General features: G+C 43.2%; 1 protein-coding gene across 1 annotated transcript in view; it reads right to left on the reverse strand.

The window, feature by feature from the left end:
• Positions 1–541: 541 nt before the first annotated feature.
• LOC110531049 (piezo-type mechanosensitive ion channel component 2) overlaps positions 542–23934 on the reverse strand; it is a 191056-nt gene continuing 167663 nt past the window's right edge. The window contains exons 45-57 of the mRNA XM_036986896.1: positions 20344–20653; positions 17150–17279; positions 16918–17065; positions 13280–13494; positions 12892–13050; positions 11790–11937; positions 7236–7424; positions 6722–6817; positions 6419–6588; positions 3824–3940; positions 3590–3669; positions 2899–3097; positions 542–1405 (exon numbers count right to left, since the gene is read on the reverse strand). Coding sequence (XP_036842791.1) covers positions 1153–1405; positions 2899–3097; positions 3590–3669; positions 3824–3940; positions 6419–6588; positions 6722–6817; positions 7236–7424; positions 11790–11937; positions 12892–13050; positions 13280–13494; positions 16918–17065; positions 17150–17279; positions 20344–20653 — 2214 coding nt within the window. The 3' untranslated portion in view covers positions 542–1152. The remainder of the gene's footprint in view (positions 1406–2898; positions 3098–3589; positions 3670–3823; positions 3941–6418; positions 6589–6721; positions 6818–7235; positions 7425–11789; positions 11938–12891; positions 13051–13279; positions 13495–16917; positions 17066–17149; positions 17280–20343; positions 20654–23934) is intronic.

The following is a 23934-nucleotide window of genomic DNA, read 5'->3' on the forward strand; positions in this document are numbered from 1 at the left end:
TGGAATCTGTACCCTTGCTGATATCATGGACAGTAATGGTTTAAAAACATTACAAGATTTGAGAGACACGTACACATGACTAGGCAACTCCTTTTTTTTTAATATTTACAGGTCAGTCCTAACTAGGGGGAGGGGCTGCGGGGGATTGGATGGAGACATGAGGGGAAATGGGATGGGGAGTTGGGGGTGATGTTGGGCTGGGGGGGGGAATGGGATGGGGAGTTGGGGGTGATGTTGGGCTGGAGGGGGAATGGGATGGGGAGTTGGGGGTGATGTTGGGCTGGAGGGGGAATGGGATGGGGAGTTGGGGGTGATGTTGGGCTGGGGGGGAATGGGATGGGGAGTTGGGGGTGATGTTTGGCTGGAGGGGGAATGGGATGGGGAGTTGGGGGTGATGTTGGGCTGGGGGGGAATGGGATGGGGAGTTGGGGGTGATGTTGGGCTGGAGGGGGAATGGGATGGGGAGTTGGGGGTGATGTTGGGCTGGGGGGGAATGGGATGGGGAGTTGGGGGTGATGTTTGGCTGGGGGGGAATGGGATGGGGAGTTGGGGGTGATGTGCTGGGGGGAATGGGATGGGGAGTTGGGGGTGATGTTGTGCTGGGGGAATGGGATGGGGAGTTGGGGGTGATGTTTGGCTGTGGGTACATGTGGTATAAACTAGATGTTTATACCCCCACCAAACAAATCCAAATAAGTGGTTTGGTCCAAATTGGATGTTTGGTATTTAAATTGAAATTGATGATTTGTGTGCAATCAATTAGCTTAATTTCTCAGATTTCAAATTGTCTTTCAACAAAATAATGTTGCAGGAATGTTTATATCATCTTTATCAAACTACAGACTATTTCAGAAAAATCTGAGATGGTCGGTGTCATGGCTTGCTGAAATGAAATCGAAGAACCCAGTGTTTCTTTTTTTAGTTGCAACAGGGGCCGGCAAGCTTTGGCCCTTCCTTCCTCCTCGGAGGTCTACTTCCATAAAAATGACTAACAGTTAAGAACTGACTAAAGTGTCAGCAAAAAACGGTCTGTCTGGACTGATCGAGTCCATCCATAACTTCAACATCCCAGAGACCAGTGGGAGGTTAATACTTTTAAACTTCTATCCACATTGAAAGGGGATTGAAACTTCTAGCCTTTTACAGCTAAGCTCACTGAGTCTTTTCCCTGGTCCATTTGATCATAGTCTCAGGCGAGCGATAGAGGAAGATGAGTTTAGCGTACATGTCTTCCTCCAGGTCCAGCTCTCCCGTCTCTCGGACCAGGAAGATGTCGGTGCAGAGCTTCAGGATGCGGTCCACGTTGGGCAGCTCCTCGAACATGATGGTGTGAGAGATACCGCTGAAGAACTCACGGACGAACTTACCGATGACGAGCACCACAGAGGCGTACAGACCCATGATCCTGGAGGAGAGGAAGAGATAAGGAGATACTGTAATTAAGCCTTCAGAAAGTATGCATACTCCTTGACTTATTCCACATTTTGTTGTTTACAGTCTAAATTCAACATTAAATTCATTTTTTCCCTCACCCAACTACAAACAATACCCAAATAATGGCAAAGTGAAAACTTGTTTTTAGATTTTTTTTTTGCAAATGTTTTGAAAATGAAATACACAAATATCTAATTTACAAAAGTTGAGAATCTTTCTGGGTATGTCTCTAAGTGATTTGAAGACCTGGATTGAAGCGGTGTAGAATTTGAAGGGGTGTCCACATGCTTTTGTATATGAAGTGTATATAATTGAACTTGATGAGTGCCCATGTCACTTGTTTTTGCCCTGCAACCAATAGAGGACCACCATGGAAACAAGTCTTCTAACCCTTGGGAGGGGAGGACACTGACACTGACATCTAGCTGATAGGGAGGACACTGACACTGACATCTAGCTGATAGGGAGGACACTGACACTGACATCTAGCTGATAGGGAGGACACTGACACTGACAGCTAGCTGATAGGGTGGACACTGACACTGACAGCTAGCCGATAGGGAGGACACTGACACTGACAGCTAGCTGATAGGGAGGACACTGACACCGACAGCTAGCCGATAGGGAGGACACTGACACTAATAGCTAGCTGATAGGGAGGACACTGACACTAATAGCTAGCTGATAGGGAGGACACTGACACCGACAGCTAGCCGATAGGGAGGACACTGACACCGACAGCTAGCCGATAGGGAGGACACTGACAGCTAGTTGATAGGAAGGGAACTGACAGCTAGCCGATAGGGAGGACACTGACAGCTAGCCGATAGGGAGGACACTGACAGCTAGCCGATAGGGAGGACACTGACAGCTAGCCGATAGGGAGGACACTGACAGCTAGCCGATAGGGAGGACACTGACAGCTAGCTGATAGGGAGGACACTGACACTGACAGCTAGCTGATAGGGAGGACATTGACACTGACAGCTAGCCGATAGGGAGGACACTGACACTGACAGCTAGCTGATAGGGAGGACACTGACACTGACAGCTAGCTGATAGGGAGGACACCGAAAGTGACAGCTAGCCGATAGGGAGGACACTGACACTGACAGCTAGCCGATAGGGAGGACACTGACACTGACAGCTAGCCGATAGGGAGGACACTGACACTGACAGCTAGCTGATAGGGAGGACACCGACACTGACAGCTAGCCGATAGGGAGGACACTGACACTGACAGCTAGCTGATAGGGAGGACACCGAAACTGACAGCTAGCTGATAGGGAGGACACTGACAGCTAGTTGATAGGGAGGACACTTTCTTTATCAAAAGTGTTAAAACAAAAATGTTGGGCTTATGAGAAAATGATGGGCTAGCTAGCAAACACTGCCAGGGTAGAGATTTCACACGTGTGTTAGATGTGATTTTATGTGATGCTATGCTATGTTTGTTCTACTCACCCGTATCCAGCCAGAAAGCCCAGACTAGGAGGGCTGACCTGATCGCTGAAGACATAGAGCTCCAGCCCAGCGTTGTACAGATTCTTGGGGCTACGAACGTTGATCTTTCCCGGACTAGTCTGGTTCACGATCCACCACTCCTGGACCCCCTCTGAGTCGTTATGTAAACGCTCCAATGCCAAAGTGATGGCTACTTCCTCTGGAGGAATAGAATAGAATGGAATATAATACCATTGTGTTTTTAATGTTCATAAACACGTCTATAAGAGTAGAATAAGAAAAACTTTAGTCCACACAATGTGGAAAAGGTGCCTTTTGGCTTCAAAATAACATGATTGACAACAAACACAGCTCGATTCTATAGCGCCATTTTAAATTTAAAGGTCATTTCCAATTGAGCGTTTACCGTGAATGCAGTCTCCACAAACGCGGGAACATTGCCTTTAAATTTCAATTGCACTATAGCGCAGAACTTCCACGATACGGATTGATTCAAACCCTACGCTATAACACTACTGACAACAAGCAATTAACACAATAAAGACAAGATAATTGACAACTAACAACATTACAACATAACCATCATGAAAGTCAGATATAAAGATAAGTGTTAGACTGATGTCTTGTTTTTTAAATGTATTTTATTGTATATTGGTGTAAAGTGTATTGAGATGTTTAAATGCAGCTTTACCTGTAGACAGCTGTTCTATGGGTTTGGCCTCAGAGTCAGTAGGGGCTCGGAGATACCGTTGGAAGCCATGTTTTATCACCCTGGCGACAGAGGAATACAACAGGCTGTTACTAACATCCGGGAAGGGAATACAGTCACTAATATTTCAGATTAGTTTTTAAAATAAAAATAGTTCGATTTTTTTGTTGTTTGAATTGTTTAATTGACAAATCCATGAATTAAAAGTACACTCACACTCCATCTTTTCTGGTCCCATTGAGCAGTAGGAATAGCTCCAGCTTGGTTTTATCATCCAGAAACATCACCTTCTTCCCCGTAGAAAACTCAGCCTTCGCTCCCAGAGTCGGGTTCCTGTTTCAGACAATACAGAACATCTTGGCCTGATCATTCACTGCATACATAGTCTGACTTGGCCATAATTTGTATTTATTATGGATCCCCATTAGCAGCAGCTACTCTTCCTGGGGTTTATTATGGATCCCCGTTAGTTCCTGCCAAGGCAGCAGCTACTCTTCCTGGGGTTTATTATGGATCCCCGTTAGTTCCTGCCAAGGCAGCAGCTACTCTTCCTGGGGTTTATTATGGATCCCCGTTAGTTCCTGCCAAGGCAGCAGCTACTCTTCCTGGGGTTTATTATGGATCCCCATTAGTTCCTGCCAAGGCAGCAGCTACTCTTCCTGGGGTTTATTATGGATCCCCGTTAGTTCCTGCCAAGGCAGCAGCTACTCTTCCTGGGGTTTATTATGGATCCCCGTTAGTTCCTGCCAAGGCAGCAGCTACTCTTCCTGGGGTTTATTATGGATCCCCGTTAGTTCCTGCCAAGGCAGCAGCTACTCTTCCTGGGGTTTATTATGGATCCCCGTTAGTTCCTGCCAAGGCAGCAGCTACTCTTTCTGGGGTTTATTATGGATCCCCATTAGTTCCTGCCAAGGCAGCAGCTACTCTTCCTGGGGTTTATTATGGATCCGCATTAGTTCCTGCTAAGGAAGCGGCTACTCTTCCTGGGGTCCAGCAAGAACAAAAACACATTAAGGCATTTACATCACAGAAAATCAAAGACAATATCATATAACATAGAATATGTACAATACCACCATACAACAATACAATGCATTTGTGTGTGTCCCTGTCTGTGTGTGTAAGACATGGATTGTTTTAGGGGCCACACAAAGGGGAAGCTGCTAGGAAATTTGAGGCATTATCAAGTGCTTGTCAAATTATGAATGAGAGACTGATGAAGTGTGTGCAGCCAGCGCAAAAATAAAATAGCGTATTTTTTCAAATCATCATTAGAGTCACATCATGCAGCCTTAGAATGTATAAAACATCTAAATATAAGCCCAACATTTGTATCACAACTAAAGTTACATAAATAACTCTAAATTAAGCACATAGAAGGACCTGTTTCTTTGTTAACCAACACAGAACAGCCACGTGCACACTCCCTCAAATCGTTTTATATTTTATTCAGCTATGTTCAATTGTATTCTTCATACTATAAAAGAATGCCACGGAATTCTAAGCAAATCTTGTCTGCTAAATGAACTAGTGTTGCTCACAGCCATATGGCATAGCCAGATTAGGGCCTAAAATAAGGACAACTCAGAACATCTGTTCTTCTGAAATAGACTACTCGTCAGGCTCCCGCGCCTCGGACCAGTTCGTCAGGCTCCGGCGCCTCGGCCCAGTTCGTCAGGCTCCCAATGATTTGCAATGATGATGTGTGTAACAGTATAGCTTCCGTCCCTCTCCTCGCCCCAACCTGGGCTCGAACCAGGGACCCTCTGCACACATCAACAGTCACCCTCGAAGCATCGTTACCCATCGCTCCACAAAAGCCGCGGTCCTTGCAGAGCAAGGGGAACCACTACTTCAAGGTCTCAGAGTGAGTGATGTCACCGATCGAAACACTATTGGCGTGCACCACCGTTAACTAGCTAGCCGTTTCACATCGGTTACATGTGCAATGCTGTGCAATGCTGTGCAATGCTGTGCAATGATGTGCAATGCTGTGCAATGATGTCCAATGCTGTGCAATGATGTGCAATGCTGTCCAATGTGTACTTTACTCTACTCTACTCTACTCTACTCTACTCTACTCTACTCTACTCTACTCTACTCTACACTACTCTACTCTACTCTACTCTACTTTACTCTACACTACACTACTCTACTCAACTCTACTCTAATTTACTCTACTTTACTTTGCTCTACACTACGGTAATGGGGGACTGTTCTTACCATTGGACAGACCAAGCTACAGTGATGGGGAACTGTTCTTACCATTGGACAGACCAAGCTACAGTGATGGGGAACTGTTCTTACCGCTGGATAGACCAAGCTACAGTGATGGGGAACTGTTCTTACCACTGGATAGACCAAGCTACAGTGATGGGGAACTGTTCTTACCGCTGGATAGACCAAGCTACAGTGATGGGGAACTGTTCTTACCATTGGATAGACCAAGCTACAGTGATGGGGAACTGTTCTTACCATTGGATAGACCAAGCTACAGTGATGGGGGACTGTTCTTACCATTGGATAGACCAAGCTACAGTGATGGGGAACTGTTCTTACCATTGGATAGACCAAGCTACAGTGATGGGGAACTGTTCTTACCATTGGACAGACAAAGCTACAGTGATGGGGAACTGTTCTTACCGCTGGATAGACCAAGCTACAGTGATGGGGAACTGTTCTTACCATTGGATAGACCAAGCTACAGTGATGGGGAACTGTTCTTACCATTGGATAGACCAAGCTACAGTGATGGGGAACTGTTCTTACCATTGGACAGACAAAGCTACAGTGATGGGGAACTGTTCTTACCGCTGGATAGACCAAGCTACAGTGATGGGGAACTGCTCCTTGGAGCTGAGCATCTTCATGATGTTAGTTCTACTGGGAGGACTGATGGTCCACAGACTGTTAGAGCTGCCCTCCAACTCAGCTATGGTCAGGTCCTCTGGCATGTAGGACTCCAACCACTGCATCGCTTCCTGTACAGAGGACAGGAGGGATGAGAATATTGTCTACGTGTTACAATGGAGATTTACCCTGTGCTCGGCCCACCCATCCCAGTGAGACAAGACATATAGTAGTTGCATAAAATACTTGTAACCGTGCACTTACAGGATCGCTGAGGTATGACCTCATGAATGTGTTATGGAATTCATGGTTGGAGACTTCTCTGAGCTGGTTCTGCTGAGCACTCATTGTGAAGATGGGCTGGAAAATATGGACTTAGTTAGAGGACTCATCTCTGGTGTAAACTGTTTTAGCATGGACAGGTGGCTATAAATCGCCAATATTAGCTTTACAATAATAATAATAATAATAAGTAAATTGACTATTTCACAATGGAGATTTTAATCGTGGGTGCTGTCACAAACGCCACAATGGCACAGCTACATTGATGAGTTCTCTAACTATCTCTATGGGCTGGAAAACACAATTTAGGATGTAATCTACAGAACAGCAAGTCACAAAAACAGGCTGGGTCAATTCCAATGTACCCATAATGCACAAATAATGTAAAACTAGACTGGACTGTCTGTCTGACTGACGGACAGACGGATTAATCTCGAACCCGAGCAACTGATGGACCTATCAGTAGCAGAGCCGAGCCTTAGTTCTGTTACAGTACCTGGAACCCGGCCAGGGTGATGGAGAAGGAGACGTCCAGTGGTTTGTTGACCACCCCCACCACAGACTTGACCAGAGACATGAAGAGTAGAGGGAACCAGATGATACAGATCAGAAGCATGACGATCATCCCTCCCATCCCATACTTCACCACCGGCTTCTTCGCCTGGCCTCGCGGCTGGGGGTATCTCTGGAGGGTAGGGGGAGAGCAGGACTATAGTTATGGACTGAGGATACCTCTGAAGAGGAGAGGAGGACTATAGTTATGGACTAAGGATACCACTGGAGAGGAGAGGACTATAGTTATGGGCTGAGGATACCACTGGAGAGGAGGACTATAGTTATGGACTGAGGATACCACTGGAGAGGAGAGGACTATAGTTATGGACTGAGGATACCACTGGAGAGGAGAGGACTATAGTTATGGACTAAGGATACCACTGGAGAGGAGAGGACAATAGTTATGGACTGAGGATACCACTGGAGAGGAGGACTATAGTTATGGACTAAGGATACCACTGGAGAGGAGAGGACTATAGTTATGGACTGAGGATACCACTGGAGAGGAGAGGACTATAGTTATGGACTAAGGATACCACTGGAGAGGAGAGGACAATAGTTATGGACTGAGGATACCACTGGAGAGGAGGACTATAGTTATGGACTGAGGATACCACTGGAGAGGAGAGGACTATAGTTATGGACTAAGGATACCACTGGAGAGGAGGACTATAGTTATGGGCTGAGGATACCACTGGAGAGGAGGACTATAGTTATGGACTAAGGATACCACTGGAGAGGAGAGGAGGACTATAGTTATGGAATGAGGATACCACTGGAGAGGAGAGGACTATAGTTATGGACTGAGGATACCACTGGAGAGGAGAGGACTATAGTTATGGACTGAGGATACCACTGGAGACGAGAGGACTATAGTTATGGACTGAGGATACCACTGGAGAGGAGAGCAGGACTATAGTTATGGACTGAGGATACCACTGGACAGGAGAGCAGGACTATAGTTATGGACTGAGGATACCACTGGAGAGGAGGACTATAGTTATGGACTGAGGATACCACTGGAGAGGAGAGGACTATAGTTATGGACTGAGGATACCACTGGAGAGGAGAGGACTATAGTTATGGACTGAGGATACCACTGGAGAGGAGGACTATAGTTATGGACTGAGGATACCACTGGAGAGGAGAGGACTATAGTTATGGACTGAGGATACCACTGGAGAGGAGGACTATAGTTATGGACTGAGGATACCACTGGAGAGGAGAGGACTATAGTTATGGACTGAGGATACCACTGGAGAGGAGAGGACTATAGTTATGGACTGAGGATACCACTGGAGAGGAGAGGACTATAGTTATGGACTGAGGATACCACTGGAGAGGAGGACTATAGTTATGGACTGAGGATACCACTGGAGAGGAGAGGACTATAGTTATGGACTGAGGATACCACTGGAGAGGAGAGGACTATAGTTATGGACTGAGGATACCACTGGAGAGGAGGACTATAGTTATGGACTGAGGATACCACTGGAGAGGAGAGGACTATAGTTATGGACTGAGGATACCACTGGAGAGGAGGACTATAGTTATGGACTGAGGATACCACTGGAGAGGAGAGGACTATAGTTATGGACTGAGGATACCACTGGAGAGGAGAGGACTATAGTTATGGACTGAGGATACCACTGGAGAGGAGAGGACTATAGTTATGGACTGAGGATACCACTGGAGAGGAGAGGACTATAGTTATGGACTGAGGATACCACTGGAGAGGAGGACTATAGTTATGGACTGAGGATACCACTGAAATGGCACCCTTGTGCCGTATAAAGTGACCAGGGCCCAAATAGTCCATACGCAATATGGTGCCAGTGGGTCCTGGTCAAAAGTAGTGCACTTTATAGGGAATAGGGTGCAATGGGCTCTGGTCTAAAGTAGTGCACTATATAGGGAATAGGGTTCCATTTGGGGTCAAAAGTAGTGCACTGTATAGGGAATAGGGTGCCATTTGGGATGCATGCATAGAGTTATGTGATGTAAGGTGGTTGGTTCGGTGACCACGCTCCCATGATGAGTGGATTGTATCCTCCCCTGTCCATGGTTATCTGGGTAATCTTGCCTTAGACCTGAAGAGCTGTAGACCTGAAGTCTAAACTACCAGAGCTAAAGTTTCAATCAAATCTAACTTTGCAACACAAATGCAGCTTGTGGAAAAATGTATATAAAAAAAACAAAACAAAAACAGGCAGTGGTGGGCCTTCTCTAGGTTCTAGCTGAGTGGGCTAAGCTAACACTGGGCCTTCTCTAGGTTCTAGCTGAGTGGGCTAAGCTAACACTGGGCCTTCTCTAGGTTTTAGCTGAGTGGGCTAAGCTAACACTGGGCCTCTAGGTTTTAGCTGAGTGGGCTAAGCTAACACTGGGCCTTCTCTAGGTTTTAGCTGAGTGGGCTAAGCTAACACTGGGCCTTCTCTAGGTTTTAGCTGAGTGGGCTAAGCTAACACTGGGCCTCTAGGTTCTAGCTGAGTGGGCTAAGCTAACACTGGGCCTCTAAGTTCTAGCTGAGTGGGCTAAGCTAACACTGGGCCTTCTCTAGGTTCTAGCTGAGTGGGCTAAGCTAACACTGGGCCTTCTCTAGGTTCTAGCTGAGTGGGCTAAGCTAACACTGGGCCTTCTCTAGGTTCTAGCTGAGTGGGCTAAGCTAACACTGGGCCTTCTCTAGGTTTTAGCTGAGTGGGCTAAGCTAACACTGGGCCTTCTCTAGGTTCTAGCTGAGTGGGCTAAGCTAACACTGGGCCTTCTCTAGGTTCTAGCTGAGTGGGCTAAGCTAACACTGGGCCTTCTCTAGGTTTTAGCTGAGTGGGCTAAGCTAACACTGGGCCTTCTCTAGGTTCTAGCTGAGTGGGCTAAGCTAACACTGGGCCTTCTCTAGGTTCTAGCTGAGTGGGCTAAGCTAACACTGGGCCTTCTCTAGGTTCTAGCTGAGTGGGCTAAGCTAACACTGGGCCTTCTCTAGGTTCTAGCTGAGTGGGCTAAGCTAACACTGGGCCTTCTCTAGGTTTTAGCTGAGTGGGCTAAGCTAACACTGGGCCTCTAGGTTTTAGCTGAGTGGGCTAAGCTAACACTGGGCCTTCTCTAGGTTTTAGCTGAGTGGGCTAAGCTAACACTGGGCCTTCTCTAGGTTTTAGCTGAGTGGGCTAAGCTAACACTGGGCCTCTAGGTTCTAGCTGAGTGGGCTAAGCTAACACTGGGCCTCTAAGTTCTAGCTGAGTGGGCTAAGCTAACACTGGGCCTTCTCTAGGTTCTAGCTGAGTGGGCTAAGCTAACACTGGGCCTTCTCTAGGTTCTAGCTGAGTGGGCTAAGCTAACACTGGGCCTTCTCTAGGTTTTAGCTGAGTGGGCTAAGCTAACACTGGGCCTTCTCTAGGTTCTAGCTGAGTGGGCTAAGCTAACACTGGGCCTTCTCTAGGTTCTAGCTGAGTGGGCTAAGCTAACACTGGGCCTTCTCTAGGTTCTAGCTGAGTGGGCTAAGCTAACACTGGGCCTTCTCTAGGTTCTAGCTGAGTGGGCTAAGCTAACACTGGGCCTTCTCTAGGTTTTAGCTGAGTGGGCTAAGCTAACACTGGGCCTCTAGGTTTTAGCTGAGTGGGCTAAGCTAACACTGGGCCTTCTCTAGGTTTTAGCTGAGTGGGCTAAGCTAACACTGGGCCTTCTCTAGGTTTTAGCTGAGTGGGCTAAGCTAACACTGGGCCTCTAGGTTCTAGCTGAGTGGGCTAAGCTAACACTGGGCCTCTAAGTTCTAGCTGAGTGGGCTAAGCTAACACTGGGCCTTCTCTAGGTTCTAGCTGAGTGGGCTAAGCTAACACTGGGCCTTCTCTAGGTTCTAGCTGAGTGGGCTAAGCTAACACTGGGCCTTCTCTAGGTTCTAGCTGAGTGGGCTAAGCTAACACTGGGCCTTCTCTAGGTTTTAGCTGAGTGGGCTAAGCTAACACTGGGCCTTCTCTAGGTTCTAGCTGAGTGGGCTAAGCTAACACTGGGCCTTCTCTAGGTTCTAGCTGAGTGGGCTAAGCTAACACTGGGCCTTCTCTAGGTTTTAGCTGAGTGGGCTAAGCTAACACTGGGCCTTCTCTAGGTTCTAGCTGAGTGGGCTAAGCTAACACTGGGCCTCTAGGTTCTAGCTGAGTGGGCTAAGCTAACACTGGGCCTTCTCTAGGTTCTAGCTGAGTAGGCTAAGCTAACACTGGGCCTTCTCTAGGTTCTAGCTGAGTGGGCTAAGCTAACACTGGGCCTTCTCTAGGTTCTAGCTGAGTGGGCTAAGCTAACACTGGGCCTTCTCTAGGTTCTAGCTGAGTGGGCTAAGCTAACACTGGGCCTTCTCTAGGTTTTAGCTGAGTGGGCTAAGCTAACACTGGGCCTTCTCTAGGTTTTAGCTGAGTGGGCTAAGCTAACACATTCTTGTGACGCAGTGGGCAGAGCTCGTGTACGAACCCTGTTGGTCCCACAGACACATGAACAAGGAGGATACGCAACCTACCCTTTCTGACTCCCTCCAGCACTTGAGGACGAAGATGTGAGCGTAGATGTCTTCCACACAGATCCAAGAGGATAAAGACAGAGAGGTGTCGGTCCAGACCCAGTCCATCACCGCACGCAGCTCAGTCAGGAACGGGATCAGACGGAACCTGGAAGGGGAGAACGCACACAAACACACACAGTGTTGTGACACTGGCTCTCAAATCACAGCCTATTTCTCAAATACAGTTTAATTGTGACTTGTGTCACAAGTCAAGTCAGATTCCTGGACTCAAGTACACTGGGTCACACTATAAAGGGAATAGAGTGTAATTTGAGACTTACAACACTATACAATAGTGATTTTCTTCTGTATGTTGAATGTGTGAGTTGAATGTCCTACTACACCCTACAGTGACCTAACTCAATGTTTCCCAAACTTGGGTCCTAATGCAGGGAACCTGACCAGGTTCCAGGTTCCTTGCTACAACAGATTGAATTAATTTGGCGAGGAACAAGTTTAGAGCAGAGGTTCCCAAACGTTTTCACTCAGGCCCCCCCTTTCCGTCATTGGGGAACATCCCCCCCCCCCCCCCCATCCCACACCACGTCTATTTCTATGGGAACAAGCACTGTTCCCTCCCCTCTTGTTGCCAGAGAGAACATTTTGCAGGTTTAAAAGCTTATTTCCCCCAATCCTACACCAATCCTACAACCAGAAGAGTTGGTATGTGGCCCCAAAATAAAGCTGGGGAACCCCTTGTCCTAACTCACCTTAGAAACCAGAAGAGTTGGTCTGTGGCCCCAAAATAAAGCTGGGGAACCCCTTGTCCTAACTCACCTTAGAAACCAGAAGAATTGGTCTGTGGCCCCCAAAATACATTTTGCGGAACCCCCTGTCCTAACTCACCCTTGAAACAGGAAGTGGTTGACGTAGTTGGTCTGTGGCCCCCAAAATAAAGTTGGGGAACCCCCTTGTCCTAACTCACCTTAGAAACCAGAAGAGTTGGTCTGTGGCACCAAAATAAAGCTGGGGAACCCCTTGTCCTAACTCACCGTAGAAACCAGAAGAGTTGGTCTGTGGCCCCAAAATAAAGTTGGGGAACCCCCTTGTCCTAACTCACCCTTGAAACAGGAAGAGGTTGGCGTAGTTGTAGCTCTTGGTGAGGAAGTTACCCAGGACTCTGGTGGGGTAGCCACAGCGGATCTGATAGGCTGACAGCCCAAAGTAGATACACTTGATACAGTACCATAGCTTGGCTACTGTGTTCTCATTGAAACGCCTGCAAAGTGGACAGAGGTATAAATACTGTTAATTAAGCAAGGTTACTACTGACAAACACGGATACTAATGATACATCCTTAATCAATCACGAGGCCCCTACCCCCCCTAAGGAGATCTGACCCAGTCCATATATGTTTACCAAATGAACTAATTCAACAACAAATGTATTAAATCAACCCAATAAATCACATGTATTAACTAATTTACTCCACAAGGTGAGTATTAACCTCTCAGTGACTCCGGGCAGGATGAAGAACATCCAGAAGTGGATCCCGAACACCAGGATCACCTGGAAGATGACCTTCCCCAGCACTGTCTTCTTGAGGTACAGGGCCCGGTCCACCACCATGGTCCCAAACTGGATCAGTACCATCACCAGGAAGGCTCCGGGAACCTGGTCCTCCGACAGGGACGACGTGATGTCTGCTCCCGCGGAGTGTTTCTGACAAAAAGGATTATAAAAGATAAGGTAAGATAAGAAGAAGTGATGTCTGCTCCCGCGGAGTGTTTCTGACAGATAAGAAAATATAAGGTAAGAGATGAAGTGATGTCTGCTCCCGCAGAGTGTTTCTGACAGATAAGTAAAGATAAGATAAGAGGGGAAGTGATGTCTGCTCTCGCTGAGTGATTCTGACAGATAAGAAAAGATAAGATCAGATAAGAGGAAGTGATGTCCGCTCTCGCTGAGTGATTCTGACAGATAAGAAAAGATAAGATAAGATAAGACTAAGTGATGTCTGCTCTCGCTGAGTGATTCTGACAGATAAGAAAAGATAAGAAAAGATAAGAGGAAGTGATGTCTGCTCTCGCTGAGTGATTCTGACAGATAAGAAAAGATAAGATAAGATAAGAGGAAGTGATGTCTGCTCTCGCTGAGTGATTATGACAGATAAGAAAACATAAGATAAGATAAGAGAGGAAGTGATGTGATGTCTGCTCTCGCTGAGTGATTCTGACAGATAAGAAAAGATAAGAGGAAGTGATGTCTGCTCTCGCTGAGTGATTCTGACAGATAAGAAAAGATAAGAGGAAGTGATGTCTGCTCTCACTGAGTGATTCTGACAGATAAGAAAATCTAAGATAAGAGGAAGTGATGTCTGCTCCCGCGGAGTGATTCTGACAGATAAGAAAAGATAAGAGGAAGTGATGTCTGCTCTCGCTGAGTGATTCTGACAGATAAGAAAAGATAAGATAAGAGGAAGTGATGTCTGTCCTCGCTGAGTGATTCTGACAGATAAGAAAAGATAAGGTAAGATAAGATAAGAGAGGAAGTGATGTCTGCTCTCGCTGAGTGATTCTGACAGATAAGAAAAGATAAGATAAGAGGAAGTGATGTCTGCCCTCGCTTAGTGATTCTGACAGATAAGAAAAGAGAAGATAAGAGGAAGTGATGTCTGCTTTCGCTGAGGGATTCTGACAGATAAGAAAGGATAAGGTAAGATAAGATAAAAGAGGAAGTGATGTCTGCCCTCACTGAGTGATTCTGACAGATAAGAAAAGATGAGATAAGAGGAAGTGATGTCTGCTCCCACGGAGTTTCTGACAGATAAGATAAGGTAAATGTTCAAGTAACTGTCAACATTTCAACTAACTTTTCACTAACTCTAACCCTAGTGGGGATATGGTTAGTGGATAGCTCTAGCCCCAGAGGACAGTATATACCCCAGACTAGACATACCGCAACAGAGACTAGACATACTGCAACAGAGACAAGACATACTGCAACAGAGACTAGACATACCTCAAAAGAGACTAGATTAGACATACCGCAACAGAGACTAGACTTACCCCAAAAGAGACTAGACTAGACATACCTCAAAAGAGACTAGACTAGACATACCCCAAAAGAGACTAGACATACCTCAAAAGAGACTAGACAAACCCCAATAGAGACTAGACATACCCCAAAAGAGACTAGACTAGACATTCCCCAAAAGAGACTAGACATACCTGAAAAGAGACTAGACATACCTGAAAAGAGACTAGACTAGACATACCTGAAAAGAGACTAGACATTCCCCAAAAGAGACTAGACTAGACATACCCGAAAAGAGACTAGACTAGACATACCCGAAAAGAGACTAGACATTCCCCAAAAGAGACTAGACATTCCCCAAGAGACTAGACATACCCCAAAAGAGACTAGAATAGACATACCCCAAAAGAGACTAGACTAGACACACCCCAAAAGAGACTAGACTAGACATACCCCAAAAGCGACTAGACATACCCCCAAAGAGACTAGCCTAGACATACCTCAAAAGAGACTAGACTAGACATACCTCAAAAGAGACTAGACATACCCTAAAAGAGACTAGACTAGACATACCCCAAAAGAGACTACACTAGACATACCTCAAAAGAGACTAGACATACCCCAAAAGAGACTAGACTAGACATACCTCAAAAGAGACTAGACATACCCCAAAAGAGACTAGACTAGACATACCTCAAAAGAGACTAGACATACCCCAAAAGAGACTAGACTAGACATACCCCAAAAGAGACTAGACTAGACATACCTCAAAAGAGACTAGACATACCCCAAAAGAGACTAGAATAGACATACCCCAAAAGAGACTAGACATACCCGAAAATAAACTAGACTAGACATACCCGAAAAGAGACTAGACATTCCCCAAAAGAGACTAGACATTCCCCAAAAGAGACTAGACTAGACATTCCCCAAAAGAGACTAGACATACCTGAAAAGAGACTAGACATACCCCAAAAGAGACTAGACTAGACATACCCCCAAAAGAGACTAGACTAGACATACCCCAAAAGAGACTAGACATACCCCAAGAGACTAGAATAGACATACCCCAAAAGAGACTAGACATACCCCAAAAGAGACTAGACTAGACATACCCCAAAATAGACTAGACAAACCCCAAAAGAGACTAGACATACCTGAAAAAAGAGACTAGACATACCCCAAAAGAGACTAGAATAGACATACCCCAAAAGAGACTAGACATACCCCAAAAGAGACTAGAATAGACATACCCCAAAAGAGACTAGACTAGACATACCCCAAAAGAGACCAGACATACCCCAAAAGAGACTAGACTAGACATACCCCAAAAGAGACTAGACATACCCCAAAAGAGACTAGAATAGACATACCCCAAAAGAGACTAGACATACCCCAAAAGAGACTAGACTAGACATACCCCAAAAGAGACTAGACATACCCCAAAAGAGACTACACTAGACATACCCCAAAACTAACTAACACATCGTGCCATTGTAACACAGGAGTGATGGTTGCTGATAGTGGGCCTCTGTACGCTTATGTAGATATTCCATAACAAATCTACTGTTTCCTGCTACAATAGTCCTTTACAACATTAACAATGTCTACACTGTATTTCTGATCAATTTGATGTTATTTTAATAGACAAACATTTTTTGATTTTCTTTCAAAAACAAAGAAATTTCGAAGTGACATCAAACTTTTGAACGGTAGTGTAGGTACCCCTAAAGAGACCAGCATACGTACCCCTAAAGAGACCAGCATACGTACCCCAAAAGAGACCAGCATACGTACCCCAAAAGAGACCAGCATACGTACCCCAAAAGAGACCAGCATATGTACCCCAAAAGAGACCAGCATACGTACCCCTAAAGAGACCAGCATACGTACCCCAAAAGAGACCAGCATACGTACCCCAAAAGAGACCAGCATACGTACCCCAAAAGAGACCAGCATACCTACCCCAAAAGAGACCAGCATACGTACCCCAAAAGAGACCAGCATACGTACCCCAAAAGAGACCAGCATACATACCCCAAAAGAGACCAGCATACCTACCCCAAAAGAGACCAGCATACGTACCCCAAAAGAGACCAGCATACGTACCCCAAAAGCAGAGAAGCCGAAGACGATGATGATGAAGTCGACGGTGTCGGCCAGGAACATTAGAACATAGACGTCTGTTACAGCGCTGTACTCTGGATGGACCAGGTTGTAGAAGAACTGACGGATGGGCAGGTACACCTCCATGGTCCTGGAGAGACAATGATACAAATACAATCAATCAACCAATCAGTCAGTCGATCAACTAATCAATCATTCAACCAGTCAATCCCACCTTTTGATAGTGAAGGTCTTGGCTTTGATCATCTGTTCTCTGATTTTCTCCTTGATCAGCTGTTTCTTAGTCTTCTGCTGCACTGACTCGCTCCCGTCTCTATGGCTACTGTTCCTGGAGTTAGTGCTGCCTGGGGAAACCATGGCAATACATGTTACAACCCTATTGTACTGTACGTAAATTAGGTTAGTAGTAAAGTAAGTTAGTGGCAAAATAAAGTAAGTAGATAGTAAAGTTAAGTAAAATAAGTTAGTGTCTAAGTAAAGTAAGTTAGTGGTAAAGTAAAATAAGTTAGTAGTAAAGTAAAGTAAGTTAGTAGTAAAGTAAAGTAAGTTAGTAGTAAAGTAAAGTAAGTTAGTAGTAAAGTAAAGTAAGTTAGTAGTAAAGTAAAGTTAAGTAAGTTAGAAGTAAAGTAAAATAAGTTAGTGGTAAAGTAAAATAAGTTAGTAGTAAAGTAAAGTAAGTTAGAAGTAAAGTAAAGTAAGTTAGTAGTAAAGTAAAGTAAGTTAGTAGTAAAGTAAAGTAAGTTAGAAGTAAAGTAAAGTAAGTTAGTAGTAAAGTAAAGTAAGTTAGTAGTAAAGTAAAGTAAGTTAGTAGTAAAGTAAAGTAAGTTAGAAGTAAAGTAAAATAAGTTAGTGGTAAAGTAAAGTAAGTTAGAAGTAAAGTAAGTTAGAAGTAAAGTAAAGTAAGTTAGTGGTAAAGTAAAATAAGTTAGTAGTAAAGTAAAGTAAGTTAGAAGTAAAGTAAAGTAAGTTAGTAGTAAAGTAAAGTAAAGTAAGTTAGAAGTAAAGTAAAATAAGTTAGTGGTAAAGTAAAGTAAGTTAGTAGTAAAGTAAAGTAAGTTAGTAGTAAAGTAAAGTAAGTTAGTAGTAAAGTAAAGTAAGTTAGTAGTAAAGTAAAGTAAGTTAGTAGTAAAGTAAAGTAAGTTAGTAGTAAAGTGAAGTAAAGTAAGTTATTAGGTAATCACCAGGAATGCATTTCAATTAACAGGTGTGCCTTGTTAAAAGTTATTTTGATTTGTTTAACACTTTTTTGGTTACTACATGATTCCATATGTGTTATTTCATAGTGTTGATGTCTTCACTATTTATTCTACAATGTAGAAAATAGTACAAATAAAGAAAAACCCTGGAATGAGTAGGTGTGTCCAAACTTTCGACTGGTACCGTATGTAAATTAGATATTCCTTTATTTAATCTTTATTTCATTTTCAACAAATGTGTCATGTTTTCACTTTGTCATTATGGGGTATTGTTTTGGGGTATTGTTTGTAGATGGGTAAAACAAAAAGTCAATTTAATCCATTTTGAAATTAACAAAAATGTGGAATAAGACAAGGGGTATGAATACTTTCTGAAGGCACTTTAACCTAAATTGTACGGCGCTTATTATATTTGAACAGGGATAAGGTAGGCCTACCTCTCAGGTGGCATAGGGCAGCTACGTCTCCCTGACTACAATAAAATATTCGTAGACCGAGAGTCGTCGTGTTCTTTCGATTGGTCAAAATGTTTAACCTTATTTTTCCACATATAGACAGACACACCCTATGTGTTTCAATAAAAGCAACTACATATGCACCTGAGCTTGTCTGATGCTTTAAGCACACAGTCCCACCAGCGTGTTCCCGTGTTTCCTGTGCTCTAGTTTTTGTTTTTCCTAGTCTTCCCAGTTCTGACCTATCCTGACCCTGATCCTGCCTGCCGTACCGTACCGTACCTGCCTGACTCTGATTAGGATTATGACTCTTTTCCTCCCTTGATTTACCTTTTGCCTGCCCCTTGAAAAATAATAAACTCTGAGACTTCTACTATCCACCTCCTGTGTCTGCATCTGGGTCGTAGCCTGAGCCGTGATAGAAAGGCGGCAATTCTACACTAAAGATTATGTTTCAGAACCGCAGACAGCGACCCGCAGACCGCGACACGCAGACAGCGACCCGCAGACAGCGACCCGCAGACAGCGACCCGCAGACCGCGACCCGCAGACAGCGACCCGCAGACCGCGACCCGCAGACAGCGACCCGCAGACCGCGACCCGCAGCCGCAGACCGCGACCCGCAGACCGCGACCCGCAGACCGCGACCCGCAGACCGCGACCCGCAGACCGCGACCCGCAGACCGCGACCCGCAGACAGCGACCCGCAGACCGCGACCCGCAGCCGCAGACCGCGACCCGCAGACCGCGACCCGCAGACCGCGACCCACAGACAGCGACCCGCAGACCGCGACCCGCAGACCGCGATCCGCAGACCGCGACCGTATCCAACGCGGTGAGAAAGCGCATCTATTATAAAATAATATTAGATTTATTAGTGTTTGCACCATTATTTTTTTAATATAATATAACCATATTCAATTTCAGTATCACATGTCTTAGAGTGATGGACTGTGCCATCCCTGTGATCGCCGCAATGGATCAGTCCACTGAGACAGGAGCCAATCAGACAGTCGTCTTGGGCACCATGACAGAAAAAATGTAATACATGCGACTGCTCGACTAAGGAAGTCTCAGTCAAACAGTGGACCAGTGGACTGAATGAGGTACTATCCCTACTGTGCACACAGTTGTTAACTGACTTTTAGATGAACGTAATACTCAGTTACAAGCCGGACAGTTTGATAAGCTGAAGGACAGGAAGCATCAATTCACGTCACAACAGGTCGAGGGTTTTTTGTTTTGGAACAATGCAGCAAAAGAAAATGACAAAAAAAACGTTAGTAGTCACGGCGATTTGTGACGTTAGAATAGTTTTTCTTATTGATTGCTTCATTTGGATCAGTTTGGGCTCCCGCAGACCCACGCAACTCATTTGAACCAGGGACAGATCGGTAAATCTTTACATCCCTACTAAGTAAAGTATGGAGCTTTATGAAAATAAAGTCAATCGTAAAGTACTGTAAAGTGCTGTAAAGTGCTGTAAAGTGCTGTAAAGTGCCGCAAAGTGTTGTAAAGTACTGTACAGTACTGTTAAGTGCTGTAAAGTACTGTAAGGTGCTGTAAAGTACTGTAAAGTACTGTAAAGTGCTGTAAAGTGATGTAAAGTACTTTAAAGTAATGTACAGTACTGTACAGTGCTGTAAAATGCTGTAAAGTACTGTAAAGTACTGTACATTACTGTAAAGTACTGTAAAGTGCTGTAAAGTACTGTAAAGTAAAGGCTAAATCAAGTCAAGTCAAATAGTTTTCCTGACCTCTCTTGGAGCGTACAGAGTGGACTGAGCGGTGGGAGATATGAGACCCTCCACTGGAGCTCTTTCTCCTCTGGTAGGTCTGCTGCTGTTGCTGGAGGTTGTGCATGGGGACGTGTACAGAGTCCACGGAGGTGCCCATGCCCAGGTTTATAGACCTGAGGGTCTGTGTGGACCCCTTCCTCTCGCGGGGGGTGGAAGGGACGGGAGTGGCCTCCATCTCCCTCCTCTCATCGTCCTCTGACTCAGTGTCCCTGCGGAGGATCTCCTTCTTGGTGTCCTTAAGGTTGTCTTCGTCCCATAGACCATGACACTATGGCAGGACAGTACACAGAAGAGACACAAGGTTAATGCTCTGTACCAAACCAAGTGGCGGCAGGTAGAGGAGAGGTAAGGTATGATGGAACTTTGAACAAACAAACAATTACATTGTTTTAAGAGTTGTAGGCAATGACTCTCGATCGTATCAATCGGCAAACCAAAATCACAACATGATAGTTCCTTATGAACACAATACAATACACAATACAATACACTATACTATACACTATACTATACACTATACACTATACTATACACCATACTATACACTATACTATACACTATACTATAAACAATACACCATACTATACACCATACTATACACTATACTATACACCATACTATTCACTATACTATACATCATACTATACACAATACAATACAATACACTACACTATACAATATACTATACACTATACACTATACTATAAACAATACAATACACCATACTATACACCATACTATACACTATACTATACACAATACAATACACTATACTTTACGCTATACTATACACTATACACTATACTATAAACAATACAATACACCATACTATACTATACACCATACTATACACTATACTATACACTATACTATACACCATACTATACACTATACTATACACAGTACTATACACAATACAATACACTATACTATACACCATACTATACACTATACTATACACAATACACTATACTATACACCACACTATACACTATACTATACACAATACAATACACTATACTATACACCATACTATACACTATACTACACACAATACAATACACTATACACCACACTACACACTATACTATACACAATACAATACACTATACTATACACCATACTATACACTATACTATACACTGTACTATACACTATACACCATACTATACACTATGCCATACACTATACCATACACCATACTATACACCATACTATACGCTATACTATACACTATACTATACACAATACACCATACTATACACCATACTATACACTATACTATACACAATACAATACACCATACTATACACTCTACTATACACTATACTATACACAATACAATACACCATACTATACACTACACAATACACCATACCATACACCATACTATACACTATACTATACACTACACACTATACTATACACTATACACTATACAATACATTATACTATACACCATACTATACACTATACACAATACACTATACAATACACTATACTATACACCATACTATACACCATACTATACACTATACTATACACTATACTATACACAATACAATACACCATACAATACACTATACAATACACCATACTATACACTATACTATACACTATACTATACACCAGACTATACACTATACACTATACACTATACATTATACTATACACCATACTATACACTATACTGTACACTATACTATACACAATACAATACACCATACTATACACCATACTATACACTATACTATACACAATACAATACACCATACAATACACTATACAATACACCATACTATACACCATACTATACACTATACTATACACAAAACACTATACACTACACTATACTATACACCATACTATACACTATACTATACACTATACACTATACAATACACTATACTATACACCATACTATACACTATACACTATACAATACACTATACTATACACCATACTATACACTATACTATACACTATACACTATACAATGCACTATACTATACACTATACAATACACCATACTATACACCATACTATGCACTATACACTATACACCATACACTATACACTATACACCATACTATACACTATACTATACACCGTACTATGCACTATACTATACACTATACACTATACACTATACACTATACTATACACCATACTATACACTATACACTATACACTATACAATACACCATACTATACACCGTACTATACACTATACACTATACACTATACACTATACTATATACTATACACTGTACACCATACTATACACTATACTATACACTATACACTATACACTATACTATACACCGTACTATACACCATACTATACACTATACACTATACACCATACACTATACACTATACACCATACTATACACCGTACTATGCACTATACTATACTATACACTATACACTATACAATACACCGTACTATACACTATACTATACAATATACTATATACAATTTACAATACACCATACTATACACTATACACCGTACTATACACTATACTATACACACCATACTATACACTACACACTATACTATACCATACACCATACTATACACTATACTATACACTATACTATACACTATACTATACATTATACTATACACTATACCATACACTATACTATACACAATACTATACACTACACACTATACTGCATACTATACTATACACTACACTATACACTATACTATACACTATACTATACACTATACACCATACTATACACTATACTATACACTATGCTATACACAATGCTATACACTATACTATACACCATACACCATACTATACACTATACTAGACACTGCACTATACACTATACTATGCACTATACTATACACTATACAATACACTATACTATACACTATACTATACACTATACTATACACTATACACCATGCTATACACAATACTATACGCCATACTATACACTATACTATACTTCATACTATACACTATACTATACACTATACACCGTACTATACACTATAATATAGACTATACACTATACACCATACTATACACTATACTGTACACCATACTATACACTATACTATACACTATACACCATACTATACACTATGCTATACACTATACACTATACTATACACTATACACCATAATATACACTATACACCACACTATACACTATACTATACACTATACTATACACTATACTATACACTATACACCATACTACACACTATACTATACACTATACACTATACTATACACTATACTATACACCATACTATACACTATACTATACACTATACACCATGCGATACACTATGCTATATACTATACACTATACACTATACTATACATTATACTATACACCGTACTATACACCATACTATACACTATACACTATACACTATACACTATACACCATACTATACACCATACTATGCACTATACACTATACACCATACACTATACACTATACACCATACTATACACCGTACTATGCACTATACTATACACTATACACTATACACTATACACTATACTATAC

This window comes from Oncorhynchus mykiss, chromosome 8 (genome assembly GCF_013265735.2).
Source record: "Oncorhynchus mykiss isolate Arlee chromosome 8, USDA_OmykA_1.1, whole genome shotgun sequence".
In the NCBI taxonomy this organism is placed as follows: Eukaryota; Metazoa; Chordata; class Actinopteri; order Salmoniformes; family Salmonidae; genus Oncorhynchus; species Oncorhynchus mykiss.